Genomic DNA, 17,648 nt, shown 5'->3' with positions numbered 1-17,648 from the left:
TGGATAAGCCACACCCTGATTTTCCTCTGGAATGTGTAACTGGAACTGCCCAGTTCTGACTGGCTTTCCAATTTGTAATTTGATCCATTTTGACTTGAGAAGCCACAGAGGATCGATCTACCAAGCTACCAAGTTCCAGCCGATGTCCCTTACCCCAGCGCAAGTGCATCCCTCCCCCAGCTGAAGTCCCTTACCCCAGCGCAAGTGCTGCCATCGCCAGCTGAAGTTCCTTACCCCAGCACAAGTGCTACCTTCGCCAGCTGAAGTCCCTTATCCCAGCGCAAATGCATCCCTCCCCCAGCTGAAATCCCTTACACCAGCGCAAGTGCTGCCTACGCCAGCTGCAGATCCTTACCACAGCACATGTGCTGCCTCCCGCAGCCAAAGTCCCTTACCCAAGCGCAAGACCTTACTACCCCCCCCACCCCCCCCCCCCCAGGCCATAGATGGGGCATTGTGTGGGTATTGTTAACAGGTTTATTGGGTATGAAGTGAATAGTTACAGTGTCGTGACTTCTGGATTTCACCCACCCCAACGATGTCCCTTGTAACACAAGACCAAAAGAGGATTGGAAGAACGTGCTCCATTTTCTCTGAGTTCCCTCTCTCCTGTCCAATTCCTCCCCCCCTCCACCTGTGTCTTTTTCTCCCCACTTCCAAGCTCGCGCTCTCTCTTCCCCAGCGGGCTCTCTCTCTCTCTCCGCACCTCCCCCCCTCCCCCCCCCGCCCACCGTGTCTCTCTCCTCAGTGAGCACTTTACGGTGCCGCTTGACTCTTCACTCAATCTGGCGCTGAATGAAAAACAAACTGCTCCTGGCCGACCCGCTTCTCGCTTTCCCTGCCGACCCGCTTATAAGAACATAAGAAATAGGAGCAGGAATAGGCCACCTGACCCCTCGAGCTAGCCCTGCCATTTAATAAGATCATGGCTGATCTGATCATGGAGTCAGCTCCACTTCCCTGCTCGGTCCCCATAACCCTTTATTCCCTTATCGCTCAAAAATCTGTCCTTCTCCGCCTTAAATATCTTCAATGATACAGCCTCCACAGCTCTCTGGGGAAGAGAATTCTATAGATTTACAACACTCTGAGAGAAGAAATTCGTCCTCATCTCAGTTTTAACTGGGCAGCTCCTTATTCTGAGACTATGTCCCCTAGTTTTAGTTTCCGCTATGAGTGGAAATATCCTCTCTGCGTCCACCTTGTCGAGCCCCCTTATTATCTTATATGTTTCGATACAATCACCTCTCTTTCTTCTGAACTCCAATGCGTATAGGCCTAACCTATTCAACCTATACTCATAAGTCAACCCCCTCATCTCCGGAATCAATCTAGTGAACCTTCTCTGAACAGCCTCCAATGCAAGTGTATCCTTCCTTAAATACGGAGACCAAAACTCTACGCAGTACTCCAGGTGTGGCTTCACCAATACCCTGTACAGTTGTAGCAGGAATGCTCTGCATTTATACTCTATCCCCCTTGCAATAAAGGCCAGCATTCCATTTGCCGTCCTGATTATTTGCTGAACCTGCATACTAACGTTTTGTGTTTCATACGCAAGGACCCCCAGGTCCCTCTGTACTGCGCACTTGCAATTTTTCTCCATTTAAATTATAATTTGCTTTTCAATTTTTTCTGCCAAAGTGGATAACCTCACATTTTCCCACATTATACTCCATCTGCCAAATCTTTGCCAACTCACTTAGCCTGTCTATGTCCCTTTGCAGATTTTTTGTGTCCTCATCACAATTTGTTTTCCCACCCATTTTTGTATCATTGGCAAACTTGGCTACATTACACTCAGTCCCCTCATCCAAGTCATTAATATAGATTGTAAATAGTTGAGGACCCAGCACCAAACTATGCGGCACCCCACTAGTTTCTATGCCAACTGAAAAATGACCCATTAATCCTACTCTCTTTTTTTATTTGTTAGCCAATCCTCTATCCATGCTAATATATTACCCCCCATCCCGTGAACTTTTATCTTGTGCAGTAACCTTTTATGTGGCACCTTATTGAATGCTTTCTGGAAATCCAAATATACCACATCCACTTGTTCCCCCTTTATCCACTCTACTCGTTACATCCTCAAAGAAATCCAACAAATTTGTCAAACATGATTTCCCTTTCATAAAACCATGCTCTCTGCTTGATTGAATTATGCTTTTCCAAACGTCCCGCTACTGCTAACTGGTCTATAGTTTCCTGCTTTCTGTCTGCCTCCTTTTTTAAATAGGAGCGTTACATTTGCGGTTTTCCAATCTGCTGGGACCTCCCCAGAATCCAGGGAATGTTGGTAGATTACAACCAATTCATCCATTATCTCTGCAGCCACTTTAAGACCTTAGGATGTAAGCCATCAGGTTAAGGGGACTTGTCCACCTTTAGTCCCATTATTTTACTGAGTACTACTTCATTAGTGATAGTGATTGCATTAAGTTCCTCCCTTCCTATAGCCACTATTGGGATGTTTTTAGTGCCTTCTACCTTGAAGGCCAATACAAAATATTTGTTCAACGTCTCTGCCATCTTCCCGTTCTCCATTATTAATTCCCCAGTCTCATCCTCTAGGAGACCAACATTTACTTTAGCCACTCTTTTCCTTTTTATGTAGCTGTAGAAACTCTTACTATCTTGTTTTTATATTTCGTGCTAGTTTACTTTCAGAATCTACCTTCCCTCTCTTTATCATTTTTTTAGTCATTCTTTGCTGGCTTTTAAAAGTTTCCCAATCTGCTGCCCTCCCACTAGTCTTGGCCACATTGTATGCTCTTGTTTGATTTGCAATTTGATACCATCCCTTATTTCCTTAGTTAGCCACGGATGGTTACCCTTCTCTTACAGTCATTCCTTCTCATTGGGATATATTTTCTCGCTCTCCCCGCCGATCCGTTTCTCGCTCTCCCCCCGCCACCCACACTCTTCACTCAAACTACTGCTCAAAGGGCGGGGGGGGGTCGGGAGAGGAGGATGCATGCGCAGAAAAGGGTTAGTGGGAATTGCGCTGGGGGGGCGGAGTCAATTACTTTGTCCTCACTCTCACTTATGCGCATGCGTCAGGAGATGCATGCGCAGAAACGAGAGTCGGGACGAGTAGTCACTCTGTTGAAAAAACTTTTCACATCTATCGCAGCACGCCACCAGTTCAATAAAATCAAAAGAACCCAGTCCAAAACTTTAAATTCAAACTTACCTGAACGATGTATGTGTCCCTTTATGACGTGCAGACATCGTCACTGTCGGCCTACTTGCACAGCAGGTTAACCTGGCATGTTTAGGACCCAGCGCTAGGGTCAAAGTTTACATCATAATTCTGCCATTTTGCTGGGGATGGCGCTGCCTGTAACCGGCAGTGCAAAGCTAAGCACAAAAATGACCGCTGCCGCAGGAACTGCCAGCAGCTGGCCGCAGCCGTTTTTGGCGCTAAAACCATGAATTTCTAGCTCCTAGTTCTTTGCACACTCGTGCAGTGTCCATTAATCTTCTGGCATAACACTTGTACTCTCTTTCTTCCTTTTTGCTGCCTTTAATTTAGCAAGTGTCCAATAATTAACAAGGAAGTACTCATTCCTAGATTGCATCAGAATTCATTCACTGATGCAATGCAAAGCCATTTGTTAAAAAAATTTAAAAGAACACTTTGGGTCACAGCATAAAGATGCCCCTGCTGCAGCACAAATTGGAAATCTTAGTCACAGAAGTCACAAGATGGCTGATACATAAAGTAGCAAATGTCATACTTGTGTAATAGCAACATTTTTCTGAGGTTGAGGCTGAGGCACATTGTTGGGCAGAGTAGAGGAAGCTTTATTCTGCATCTAATCATGCTATACCTAACATGGAAGTGTTCCATGGTGATACTGGGTGTCTGAAATGGTACTATGTTCTATTTCCAAGTGAAAATATCCCTCAATTTGAGAAGCACAAGATGGACCTAAAAAGTATATTAAAATATGCACAGATCATCATTTTTAAAGGTCAAACCATTGCCATGCTAACATGTTATTTCAAAAAATTGGTGTGAGTCACTGTGGTATCTGTATTTTCTTTAATCAGCAAAACAACCTGATATTCTTGAAGGGCTGGAGAATGTAGATACGTCAGAAGGTGGTGAAGCTTTGTTTGAATGTCGCTTGTTCAGACCAGAATTACATGATTACAAGTGGCTGATGGATGGCATTGCCATTACACAGTCTGAAAAAGTAGAAACGGCAATCCTTGATGCTGGAGGACGACATTTGTTACTCTTAAAGAACCTAATTCCTTCGGACAGCTGCCGTGTGAGCTTTGTATCTGGAAATGCCATGTCATCAGCATATCTAAATGTTAAAGGTAAAAAATATTAGTGACATCCATGTTGTAAAACTTTCTTTTGGGAAATAAGAGGAAATTAGTCCTCTCCAATTTAGCGTTAATTATTACAGCAATAGAGGGGGGAAACAATTTGCTTCCTTTTAAATATGCCTGAGGAATTGGACTGAGGAAATTTTATAAACCCTAAGAATCCCTTTCCTATGATTTGTTAAACTAAAATAGCTTATTAATTGTACTTGAATTCACATACTAATTTGACATTTGTCACACTAATAATAAAGGACACTACTTTATTTGATGTGCATATGTGTATGTATATATTTCTTCTGTGCAGGATGGCATGTTAACATTTTGAAGTCTATGAGCGATACTGAAGTGGTCCGAGGCAATCATGCTGAATTTGAATGTGTATTGAGTGAAGTGCTCCCTATTACTGAAGTAAACTGGTATCTGAATGAAACTGATATCCAACCAGATGAACATTGGGAAACAAAGGCAGAGAAAAACACTTACAAACTCATATTGAAAAATGCTCAATTTAATCATTCCGGAGAAATAACTTTTGCTTCAAGGGATGCCATTACATCAGCAAAAGTAACTGTTATTGGTAAGATACTAGAGTTTGACAGCAATGAAATCATGCGAGATTGATTGATTTAAAAGATTGCATGAACAGCCTGATAATGGAAAGTTGAAACTCCCTGCTTTAATCCAGAGGTGGCTGGTTTGTGTTCTTGGGCTGCCTAACACTTTAATCTATCAGCCTCAGATCAGTTTTTAGTGGGTTGTTCAGTGGAGCATCCTATGCTGCTTTAGTTTTCTATCATCCAGAGAGAGCAAAATTGAATCTGTTTTCTTGCTCTGTCTCTACTGATCACACAGTTAAAAATGCACTTAAAGAAAAAGGGCTCTGACCTGGTTTTCCTTTGTTGTACAAAGTCAAGTGTCTGACAGAAGATGAAAAATCAATTTAAATAAAGTGATACTGATGTCAAAAAAAATTGAATTGTATTTAAAATAATGGCAACATTTTACACTTCCAACTTTAATTCTCAAAGAAATTGTAGGAGTTGTCAAAATGAGATCATCTAGACTTAGGTTTAATATTGTGCTTGTTAGAAAGCCTGTGTGGTGATTAGTGACCCTGATATAATATCAACAGGGAAATAAGATCTAGGAGAGGAGGAATATTACTGTTTGTTAATGATAGAGTTCCCTCACTCCACTTACGCAGTTACAACTTTTATGGTTAGGCAAATAACTGAATCAAAGAAAAAAAGGAAAGAAATGAAATTGCACTACACAGTATTAGTAACAAAAGCATGAACCAGTTCTATTAAATTATTTTGTCCGCAGTTTTGTTGAAAATTTGTTAACTAGCAGCGCACACCGATTTCAGCCCTGAAGTTAATTTTTAGGCTTGATCAGCTTTCAGTAGAATGATAGATAGATCAGTGATTTTTGTTTTACCGTTTAAAATAAATCTATTAAAATCAACCTATTGAGGTAACTAAAAAAATGCAACTCTTTGCATGACGTATCGAATGCAATTTTAATTGAGACATACTTTTTTGTAGGAGGATTTGCTAATTCTGGTTTATTTGCAATTCATAAGTCTTGAAATCATCTCTATTTATGGCAAATTATTTTGAGATACTTTATATGCATGTCAAAATAAGTGACTGTCTTTAGATCTGTAAATTAACAAATAGTGTAGGTGGATTTAATCTAGCAGAGGATAAATGCAATTTATCCATACAGGTGGTCAATATATTTTTAATTTGATTGACACAAATGAATAGTGTATTCAAATTTTATTTGTGTGATCATCATCTCAGGAACTTAAGGTAATAATGATTCTAACTCTGCACCTCTAGGCCTTCCTGACCCTCCTGAAGATCCAGAGGTTGTTAGAAAAAAACACCAGTCTGTCACCCTGTCTTGGTTCACACCACTGAGCGACGGTGGTAGTGTTATACTAGGCTACCATATTGAGATGAAACCTGCTGACAGCGACCGCTGGCTGCCATGTAACACAAAAGTGATTGAAGAGACGGAGCTCACTATTGATAATCTCATACTGGGTACTGGTTACAGATTCCGTGTTTCAGCTCTGAATCGGGCTGGTGCTGGAGAACCTGTTCATTTACCGCAGACGGTTCTGCTGGGTGAGAATTGTGAATGCAGACCCACTTTAAGCACTGCACGCAGTTGCATGTACTTGCGCTTCTACAACTAATCAGAGCTGCAACAGGACCTTGAGAAATTTCATTTTAAAGCGCTTGTTAACTTTCCTTGTCACACTTTCTTTCCCATTGCACAATTATACAAGGCGAACATACCTCCTGATACTTTAAAATCAAAGAACTCGCGTCTTAAAAGTTGTTATCAATGATTAGTAGCTTTGGATTTGCAAAGAAATTTATGGGATATTATATTTGTAAATGGTTTCACTTTTTTTTTCAACAAACTGCAAGTATTTCTGCCAGGACATGACTATATTCTAAGATACTTTACTATAAATATTTTAATCTAAAGCAGATAAGTGTGAGCACACCCATATTATAGTGGCTTGTTGAGTTAAACAAAACCTGCTTAGTTTTACCTCTACCATTTCATCTTTGTAAAAAATACCTTAAGTTTTACTTTCTGCTTTTTGCTTAAAATGGGAGGAAAACACAAATAACTTTTCCAATTTTGCTAGATATTGCTAAACTTTATAGTTCGGCAACTTTGTTTTAAACTACAGCAACCCTATTCCTAGCCCTGTTTAGGATATTTTAAACTTCGTAAAGAATCAGGCTGATGGCTCATCACTGATTGTATGGCATATCTTCCATTAATCATTTAGGATCTTTCATTGTTACTTTTATGATGTCAGTGTTATTTGATCTTTAAATGCTATAATTTTCACAGAGATTGTGAAAAATACTCATTTTTATTACTTTTGCCCCAATTTTTCTTGAAGTCTTGTTGCTAAGGTACAGTTTTATGGATCCTGAGTTCCTATTAGCCATTTATGCATGAGCCTAGGTAGTAATTGTCAGTGGCTGCTCAATTACAGAGGCCACCAAAAAGTCCAATCTAGTCATCATTTGATGTCCAGGCATGCATATTTCAAGAGCATAAGAAATAGCAGCAGGAGTAGGCCGCATGACCATTCATTCAACAAGATCATAGCTGAACTTCTACATCAACTCCACTTTCCCGCCCTATCTGCATACCGCTTGATTCCCTTAGTGCTCAGTCTCGGTCTTGAATATACTCATCAACTGAGTATCCACAGCCCTCTAAAGTAGAGAAATCCAAAGATTCACAACCCTCTGACTGAAGACATTTTTCCTTGTCTCAGCCCTAAATAGCCGACCCCTTATCCTGAGACTTGACCCCTAGTTCTTGACTCTCCAGCCAGGGGAATCAGCCTCAAAGCCTCTACTCTGTCAAGCCCTCTACGAATCTTATATGTTTCAATGAGATCACCTCTCATTCTTCTAAATGCCAGAGAATATATGGCCATTCTACTCAATCTCTCCTCATAGGACAGCCCTCACATCCCAGGAATCAAGCAGAGGTTACTGGACAGCTATTATAAATGGAAACCTTAGCTCCCTCTCCCTTCCCTGACCTATTGAGCTAGTTAATTGTAACATCCTCCTATTGCCTCCTGGCTGGTATCAGCTAACTCAGTACAGGATCAAACCTGAGGCCCCCCAGCTTCAGCCTTTCCCGCCAGATAGCCAGGCAGTCTCTCAATCTGGCCGGTTACTTGGCAAGAAATGGTGTAAAAAAAAGTAAGAATGAGGTGTTGCCCTTAAATTCAGCAGGTCCTCCGCATTCCTGGCATTTTCACCCCGCAAACATGCGCCCCTGCTCCCTCCCAGTTAACATCGCAACAAAATCCGGCCTGGCCAAACCGAGGCTTCTACAGAGATTGACTTCCATGGCAGGCTCCAACTATCAGCTTGCTCAGCAAGAGAGTTAGTTGATTTACCACCTTCCTTAAATTGGAGAGCTGCATTTTATAGGAAACTCGCTAGCACAGCGAGTAGTTGAAGCAAATAGCAGATACATTTAAGGAGAAGCTAGATAAACACGAGGGAGAAAGGAATAGAAGGATATGCTGATAGGGTTAGATGAAGAGATGTTGGAGGATGCCATGTGAAGCCTAAATACCAGCATAGAGTAGCTAGCCAGAATGGCAGACTCTATGCTTGCAGAGCTCGCCGGCGAAATGGAAATGGATCGCTAAATGACTCAGGCTTCCCACCGGCAAGAATGCTCTACTGGCTGCCTGCCTGTTCTCCGCTAATAGATAAAAATGACTCTAGCAACTTTATAATAAAAATTACTGATATTAAAAAGGAGTACTTTTGCCCTTCTGACAACCAGGAAACATCACGGGTTGATGGAGAGTAGGAGTCAGACCGCCATTCGGGAGGGAGGGGCTACTGTGAGAAATCGCGATATTGGTGGAGGGGTTTGGCCAACCACAGTAGAATATTTGCTTGTGCTGTCGGGAGAAGCACTCCTGCTGCTCCTGGCCAACAAGCAATGCTATAAAAAGCACTTAGCTGCTGGATCTGGGTGTTCACCTCACTTTAGCTAGCAGTTTTCCTGAACCCTTGGAAACCCAGCCGGCCAGCGTTAAATTAACATGGGTGCCAAGATCTGAGGAATGAAGCCTCATTAACATATTATCTCCGGGCCCGGTTACTCTGTCTTGAAGACCTCCATCAGGTCATCCCTCAATCTTTTCTTTTCTAGACAAAATAGTCCCAGCATGTTCAATCTTTCCTGATCGGTATAACCTTTCCATTCTGATATCATTCTATTAAATCAATCTTGCACCTTCAACCGCACCTCGATATCCTTTTTATGATATGGAGACAAGAATTGTTCACAGTACTCTGTGCTTTAATTAAAGTTCTTTATACGTATAGGATAACTTCTCTATTTTTAAATTCTATCCCTCTAGAAAGGAACCCCAGTGCTTTGTTGCCTTTTTATGGCCTTACTAAACTGCATCGCTACTTTTAACGATTTGTGCATCTGTACCTCCAGATCCCTCAGTTCCTCTACCGCATTTAGACACTTATTTTCCAAGGAGTATGTGGCGTCCTTATTCTTCCTACCAAAATTTATTACCTTGCACATATCTTTCATTTACCAATTACACGCCCATTCTCCATGTTTATTAAACTCTTCCCTGTATTTTGTCACAATTCTCTCTGCACCAATCCCCCCATTTTGGTGTCATTCATAAATTTTGAAGTTGTACTTCTGATTCCTGAGTCGAACTAATTTATGTAACTGGTGAACAACATTGGTCCCAGCACTGATCCTTGTGAAACACGACTTCCCACCATTTGCCATTGTAAATACCTTTGCACCAACTCTCTGGTTTCTGTTTTGTAGTCAGCTTCTGTCCATTCTGTTACTTGTCCTCTGACTCCATATGTTCTGACCTTAGTTGTGCGTCTACTATGCAGTACCTTATCGAAGGCTTTTGCAAATCCAAATATATTACATCTACTACATTACCCTGATCTACTCTTCAAAGTATTCAATAAGGTTGGTCAAGCATGACCTTCGCTTTTGGAATCCGTGCTGACCACTCTTCATTATATTTTCAGTTTCTAGATAATTTTTCTATTACATCTTTGATTAGGGTTCCATTATAAGAACATAAGAAATAGGAGCAGGAGTAGGCCATTTGGCCCATCGAGCCTGCTCCATCATTCATGGCTGAACCTCTACATCAACTCCACTTTCCCGCCCTATCCCATATCCCTTGATTCCCTTAGTACCCAAAAATCTATCAATCTCAGTTTTGAATATACTCAACTACTGAGCATCCACAGCCCCCTGGGGTAGAGAATTCAAAAGATTGACTAAAGACATTTTTCCTCATCTCAGTCCTAAATGGCCGACTCCTTATTTTAAGACTGACCCCTAGTTCTAGACTCCCTAGCCAGGGAAAACATCCTCCCAGCCCCTATCAAGTTCCTTAAGAATTTAATGTTTCAATGAGATCACCTCTCATTCTTCTAAACTTGAGGGAATATAGGTCTAGTCTACTCTCTATCCTCCTTTATGATGCTCTTAAAAACCTACCTTTTTGTCTAAGCTTTTGGACATTTGTCCTAATATCACTTTGTGACTTGGTATAAACTTTTGTTTGATAATGTCTCCTGTGAAGCAACTTGGAATGCTTTACTATGTTAAAGGCACTATATAAGTGCCAGTTATATAATAGCACACACAAGTCTTCAAAAGCATAGAAGCTGCCTTCTTCAAATTCTTGTAGATTTTACTACATGTGGGAGTCGAGTAAGTATATCTCTTGTTCAGTATTCTGACCCAAACTACAATATCATAGTGGCACTTAATTATGAGTCCATCGTTTATTCGGATTGTATACTTACAATGTTATTTGCATGGTACAAAAGATTATTTACTTAGTGTATACTACGTTCATCTGTAATTCTTTACTTTAATCTATTTTGCAGATGTTCCTGTGACTGTCACCGTTCCTCTGTCTAATGTTACTGTAACTAATGGGGAATCTGGCAAACTAGAATGTGAATTTTCCACTGAATGCATCAATGCAACATGGCTAAAGAATGATCAGCCTATTGAAACAAGCAGCAAGTATGAGATCATTTCTGATAGAAAGAATCAATATCTGATTATTCACAATTGCAGTGCTGAGGATGAAGGGAGATACACCTGTATGGTGCCCCCAGACACACAAACATCAGCTGAAGTCTGTTTGGATGGTAAATCACAATTTTGCTCTGCTTTTTGCCACATTCTAACATTTTTCAATCAGTTTCACAGTGAAACCTTTATGAACATAAACCTTCATATATAACAGTTATAATAGTGCAGTGTTTATAGTGCTGACTACCAGCTCTTGAGATTGTGAGTTCAAATATCACCATGGCTAGTTATGAAATTTAATTCAATAAATCTAACCATTTGTAAGCTAGCACCAGAAACAAATGACAACGAAAGCAGCTGAATTGTTGTCCTTTAGGGATAGAAACTGACACCTTTAAGTGGTCTGGCCTACATGTGACTGTAGTCCAAAATATGTAGTTGGTTCTTAATGCCCTTTGAAGCCACTGGGTTGCATAACAGTTGCTAAAATAATCCGCTTCCTTAACACCATTACCTTGACACAAGGTCTCACCAGCGTCACCCACATCATGAGAACAAATTTTAGATTTTCCCATTATATATTTTTCTGTTTTCATCAAGTCGTGAAAGAGGCATAATTATAATAGAGATGAGATTAAAAATCATCCATTTAGAGACTTAGGGCTGGATTTTACCAACCTCGGCGGGTCCATGGCGGACGATGTTGGTAGCGGGTCTCGGTCTCGCAGCTGGGTCCAGCCCACTGTCCAAAATGATTTTCCTCTGATTGGGCTTGTTAAGTCTGCCCAGCGCGTTTGCCAGCAAATTGAAGGAAGCAAGTCTGATGAAGTAATTTCATGACACGTCATCAGCCGGTTTCCTTACAGGGACCATGCGCAAATTGATTTTACATTTGTGCTGTCGGTGTTCCACAGCATTGAGGTGCTGCCAAATACTGACAGTCACTGCACAGAGGTGCATGGCTGCACCCAGGCTCTCCCATACACCCGCCATATACTTATGGAGGGAGTCACAGCAAGCGGAAAGATTCTCTTTCCTTCCACTGGGCAGGAGAGATCGCCCCAGGAGACCAACACATTGCACATTGCACAGGAGGACACAAGCAGAGATGTCGTCAGGAGGACCAGGCTGCAATGGCATAAACCTTTCAATGATCTCAGTAGATCACGAAACATTACTGCGAACATAGAAAATAGGTGCAGGAGTAGGCCCTTAGAGCCTGCACCACCATTCAATAAGATCATGGCTGATCATTCACCTCAGTACTCTTTCCTGCTTTCTCTCCATAATCCTTGATCCCTTTAGCCGTAAGGGCCATATCTAACTCCCTCTTGCATATATCTAACAAACTGGCATCAACAACTCTGCGGTAGAGAATTCCACAGGTTAACAACTCCCTGAGTGAAGAAGTTTCTCCTCATCTCAGTCCTAAATGGCTTACCCCTTATCCTTAGACTGTGACCGCTCGTTCTTCCTGCTTCTTAACCTGTCTAATCCCATCAGAATTTTATATGTTTCTATGAGACCCCCTCTCATTCTTCTAAACTCCAGTGAATACAGATCCAGTCAATCCAGTCTCACCTCATATGTCAGTCTTGCCATCCCGGGAATCAGTCTGGTGAACCTTCGCTGCATTCCCTCAATAGCAAGAACATCCTTCCTCAGTTAGGAGTCCAAAACTGAACACAATATTCCAGGTGAGGCCTCACAAAGGCCCTGTACAACTGCAGTAAGACCTCCCTGCTTCTATACTCAAATCCCCTAGCTATGAAAGCCAACATGCCATTTGCCGCCTTCATCACCAGCTGTACCTGCATGCCAACTTTCAATGACTAATGTACCATGACACCCAGGTCTCATTGCACCTCCCCTTTTCCTTATCCGTCGCCATTCAGATAATATTCTGCCTTCCTGTTTTTGCCACCAAAGTGGATAACCTCAAATTTATCCACATTATATTGCATCTGCCATGCATTTGCCCACTCAACTAACCTGTCCAAGTCACCCTGCAGCCTCTTAGCATCCTCCTCACAGCTCACACTGCCACCCAGCTTAGTGTCATCAGCAAACTTGGAGACATTACACTCAATTCCTTCATCTAAATCATTAATGTATATTGTAAATAGCTGGGGTCCCAGCACTGAACCCTGCGGCACCCCACTAGTCGCTGCCTGCCATTTTGAAAAGGACCCGTTTATCCCGACTCTCTGCTTCCTGTCTGCCAACCAGTTCTCTATCCACGTCAATACATTACCCCAATACCATGCTTTAATTTTGCACACTAATCTCTTGTGTGGGATCTTGTCAAAAGCCTTTTGAAAGTCCAAATACACCACATCCACTGGTTGGTTCTCCCTTATCCACTCTACTAGTTACATCCTCAAAACATTCTAGAAGATTTGTCAAACATGATTTCCCTTTCACAAATTCATGCTGACTTGGACTGATCCTGTCACTGCTTTCCAAATGTGCTGCTATTTCATCTTTAATAATTGATTCCTACATTTTCCCCACTACCGATGTCAGGCTACTCGGTCTATAATTCCCCGTTTTCTCTCTCCCTCCTTTTTAAAAAAATGGTGTTACATTAGCTACCTTCCAGTCATAGGAAAGCCACACTCAACCTCATCCTGCTGTGCCACTCATCATATTCCCATCACTCTGCCTTCGCTACCCTACTCCTGCACATCCTTACTCACACCAACTTACCTTGCACCTTCACCCATCACTCTCTATCTACTTTATCACTTCCCTATCTCACTAGCATCCTTCACACTCATCCTTGTCCAACCGTACCAGCTAACAACACACAAGGGTAGGCCCTTAGGTGTTTTATGCAATGTTCATGTAAAGTTTCTGTTAATGTGGTGTCAAACATTGAAACCTTTATTTTGAACACTTGCCATTCTTGGACAGATTTGTGTGCACCTTTGGAAGTGGCTGAGTGAGTTGCAGTGAATAGTGAGACATAACGGTTCCCCCGCAATGGTAATGAGTGAAAGGAATGGCTTGGGCATTGTGGGGATGCTTTATGGTGTGTGGGGTGGTGCCAACCTGGTGCACCATGTGGCAGCCAGGGTGTACACTGTTAAGTGAAGTAAATCTGCCCATGGTGAGGCCATCCTTGACGTCCCCGGCAGCAATGTGGTCGAGTGCTGATGCCCTGTGTCCTGTGCAGCATCAGGCGATTGCGGAGAAGGTTGGTGTTGTTGGTGTTGAGGCTGATCGTGGTGGGATTTTGAGGACCATGGTGAAAAGGAGAAATCATTCAGTTTAAAAAGTTGCTATTTAGGATTGACAATAGGTGCATGCGTAAATTCATTTCAAAATTTTAAAAACTTTTTAGTGCTCATAGCAAGATTATATCTATAAATTCTACTTTTGTTTTATTATTTATGGTGAATTTAATTTTACTATAAATTGTTGGAATGCCACTGTTTCTGTTACCATTATTTCAGTGCGGCTGTACAATTAATAAGTGCTTGTTTTAGATAATTGGGTGTCTTGTTGTCTGCAGTTGCGATACAACCCATTCCAGCCCAAGATTGGGAAACTCTACAGGAGCCAGATCAAATTACAGTTGAACTAGTAGACGGAGAAGAGTCTCCTCTCAAACCAAGCTTGCCACCTGAGGCAGCACAAGAAGGCGACTTGCATCTTCTGTGGGAAGCGTTAGCCAAGAAGCGAAGAATGAGTCGAGAGCCAACACTTGATTCCATTAGTGAAGTACCTGAAGAAGATGACAAAGCTCAGAAACGACGGCTACAGAAAGCTATGGAGATTGACGATTTATCTACCGATGAAATGTCTAGAGCCTGTGACTCTTTCACAAGTTCTGATGATGAGTCAAGATCTGATACTCCGTCCCTTGTTCATTATCTGAAAACGGCAGGACAGTCAACCATAACCGTAGGTGGACAAGTGCAAACTATTTCCACAAGCAAGTTCTGGAAACACTGGGAGACCTCAACCACTGAACCTGAGCAACTGCAAGATGAACCTATCATAGATGAAGACCCATCTCTCGTTGAAGCTGCTACAAAAATCCAGGCTGCATTTAAGGGTTATAAAATCAGGAAGGAACTTAAACAGCAAATCACACCAGTGTTTGGTGAAATTTTTAAATCTCAGACAAGTAAACTAGGCCAAACTATCCATCTCGAGTGTGTGGCCCTGAGTAAATCTGAAATCAAGGTTCGGTGGCTCAAAGATGGAGAAGAAATTGTTGATGGAAGGCATTGCCACATTGATAATTACAGTGATGGAACTTGCTCCTTAATTATTACAGGCATGGAAGAACAGGACAGTGGAACCTATACTTGTGAGGCTTCTAACCAATTTGGCACAACTTCTCACAGTGGAAAGATTACAGTCGCAAGTGCTGCAAAAGAAACCGTTAAGAAGCTCAAACAAGGCATTGGTATAAAGTACAGCACGGACAGTGAACCAGAAAGTTCTTCAGGAAGTGACGTTGATGATGCTTTCCGCAGAGCAGGCAAACGACTGCACAGACTTTTGCACTCTAAACTGTCTTTTGAGATTTCTGATGTGGAAGAAGAATTTTTTGTTAGTGCTGATGAAGGAGATGAAGATATCTTGGACAAACAGACATACCATGAGGATGAAAATTACATTTATATTAAGTTTGATACCTTGACTGAGGCTGAAGTGGCAGCAGCCAGATTTAAGGATATATTTGTTGGTCAGGGAATTGCCGTTCACATTGATATCTGCGAGGAAGGAAACCGAGTCGAGATTCGGATTAAGAAAGTTTCTCGGCCTCCTGCTGCATCTACACCTACACAAGAGGGACAACGTGTTATTCCTGCTGAGACTGGTACATTTGTCACTGCTTTTTGTTCTTTGCTTAAATCATACAGACTTTATTATGGGCTGTTTTATATTCTACAGATACAACAGTTAATTCAATGTTTTTTAAATGAAACTGTCTTTAAAAATTAAGATAGCTTTGGAAATATGAGATACAGAAAATATTGTACATTTTATTCTCTGCCTAATTATATATTTAATGATCACAATAGTCTTTGCAATCAGCATGTTCATAAATATGATGTGCAAGAAATGTATAGCTAATAGATTAACGTACTTAAGGATGAGTAAAAATAGAAAAGCATAAAAGCTATTCAATTAACACAGTTAATAAATTCTGCATTTGACAGACGTGCCATTAATATACAAAAAAGGATTGTGTATGCCAGAAAGGTGAAGGGAATTGAGCAATAAAAGTAGGAACAAAAAATAGCTATAGAAACGGCACGGGCACGATGGGCCGAACTGGCTTCCTTCCGTGTCGTAATTTTACTATGATTCTATGAAAGACCAAAAGCGAAAGGAGTGAATATTCTGGGGAAGAAATCAGTACCCATTGCGCTTGATCGCTGGGCCTAAAATAAGAGTTGGGGGTGAGGGAACCAATCTCCGGGCACGATCTTTCACATGTGATCCCCCTCCCTCTAGAAATGCCCCAGCTGCCAATTAGCGAATGCCCAGGGCGCCCACTTAAAACAAGAGTTGGGTACCTTGAACATGCTAATCATCGGCCGAATGTCTTAGGGCCCTGATGCTGGGCGGAGCATGTGCTGCCGGTCCCAGAAACATAGGTCCGGGGAGGAGGGGTCCATTCTCGGAAGGGGAGGAGAGGGGAGGGGACCCAGTGTGTTAGCGGCCCAGGCTGTTTCTGTGGCGCCCGGAAGAGAACTTGTGCTCCTCCCAGTCCCAGAAAAACAAATGGAAACTTACCGTGTGGGCTCCTCTTCAGCTAGGCTGCCAGCTGAAACTGGGTGGAGTCATAACCCACCATTTTTAGAGCACTATCACCCCGGTGGATGGTTTGAAAAAAATCTCTCGAAATATCCTATCAAAAACAGTGGTGCATGGAAGATCCATAATAGCCTTTAACAGGGAAGTTGGTAAATGTTTTGCAAAAGAAAAAAAATTAAAAGTTCTGGAAAAAGAGCACGGGAATAGGTGTAAATGAATACCTCTTTCAGAGAGCTGATTCTGTGTTGGAAAGTTGCATCATTTTCTCTCACCTTCACACCTCAATTAGTTACTGCTAAATTGAAGTATGCTTTTAGTATCTTTCCAGCAGAGAACATCTTTTAACATTAATGCATTATTTCTTTTGATGTCTCTCCTTTTGGCACATAAAGCACCCCATGTTGTATCTGAGCTCCAGAACCAGGACGTTCAAGAAGGCTACCCTGTCAGTTTTGATTGTATGGTAGCTGGGTATCCACCTCCAGCAGTTCGATGGTTTAAGGATGGAAAGCTGATTGAGGAGAATGACCATTACATGATCAACGAAGATGTAGATGGGTGCCACCAACTTATTTTAACATCTGTGATTCTGAGCGATATGGGAGTGTACAGATGTGTGGCAGAAAACTACATTGGCGTTGCTTCAACAAAGGCTGAGCTAAGAGTCGATGGTAAGTGTGATGGAGCTGCTACAGAAGAAGAAATTTGGCAAAAATGATGTAAGCCAGATAAATACGACCTTCATTCTATTTGAAAACTTGCCAAAATGTTCAATTTCTAAATTTGCCAACATTTTAATTCTGTAGAACTGATTTGTTAATTATTTAGAATTGATGTATTATCCAAACTACAACTGAAGCGAGACTCGTGTTAGCATGAAAACTAAT

General features: G+C 41.7%; 1 protein-coding gene across 32 annotated transcripts in view; it reads left to right on the top strand.

The window, feature by feature from the left end:
- LOC139264722 (obscurin-like) overlaps positions 1-17,648 on the top strand; it is a 571,531-nt gene that overhangs the window by 324,873 nt on the left and 229,010 nt on the right. For 29 of the 32 annotated variants that reach the window (XM_070881692.1, XM_070881694.1, XM_070881707.1 and 26 more), the window contains 6 exons: positions 4,060-4,335; positions 4,652-4,924; positions 6,195-6,485; positions 10,827-11,096; positions 14,498-15,817; positions 17,154-17,432. In XM_070881692.1, coding sequence (XP_070737793.1) covers positions 4,060-4,335; positions 4,652-4,924; positions 6,195-6,485; positions 10,827-11,096; positions 14,498-15,817; positions 17,154-17,432 — 2,709 coding nt within the window. The remainder of the gene's footprint in view (positions 1-4,059; positions 4,336-4,651; positions 4,925-6,194; positions 6,486-10,826; positions 11,097-14,497; positions 15,818-17,153; positions 17,433-17,648) is intronic. The other 3 variants (XM_070881705.1, XM_070881703.1, XM_070881696.1) reach the window with 2 other exon arrangements.

The sequence above is a fragment of the Pristiophorus japonicus genome, chromosome 5, assembly GCF_044704955.1.
Source record: "Pristiophorus japonicus isolate sPriJap1 chromosome 5, sPriJap1.hap1, whole genome shotgun sequence".
NCBI classification, from domain to species: Eukaryota; Metazoa; Chordata; class Chondrichthyes; family Pristiophoridae; genus Pristiophorus; species Pristiophorus japonicus.
Note: the sequence above shows the minus strand (reverse complement) of the source record. Positions and strands in the feature narration are given on the sequence as shown.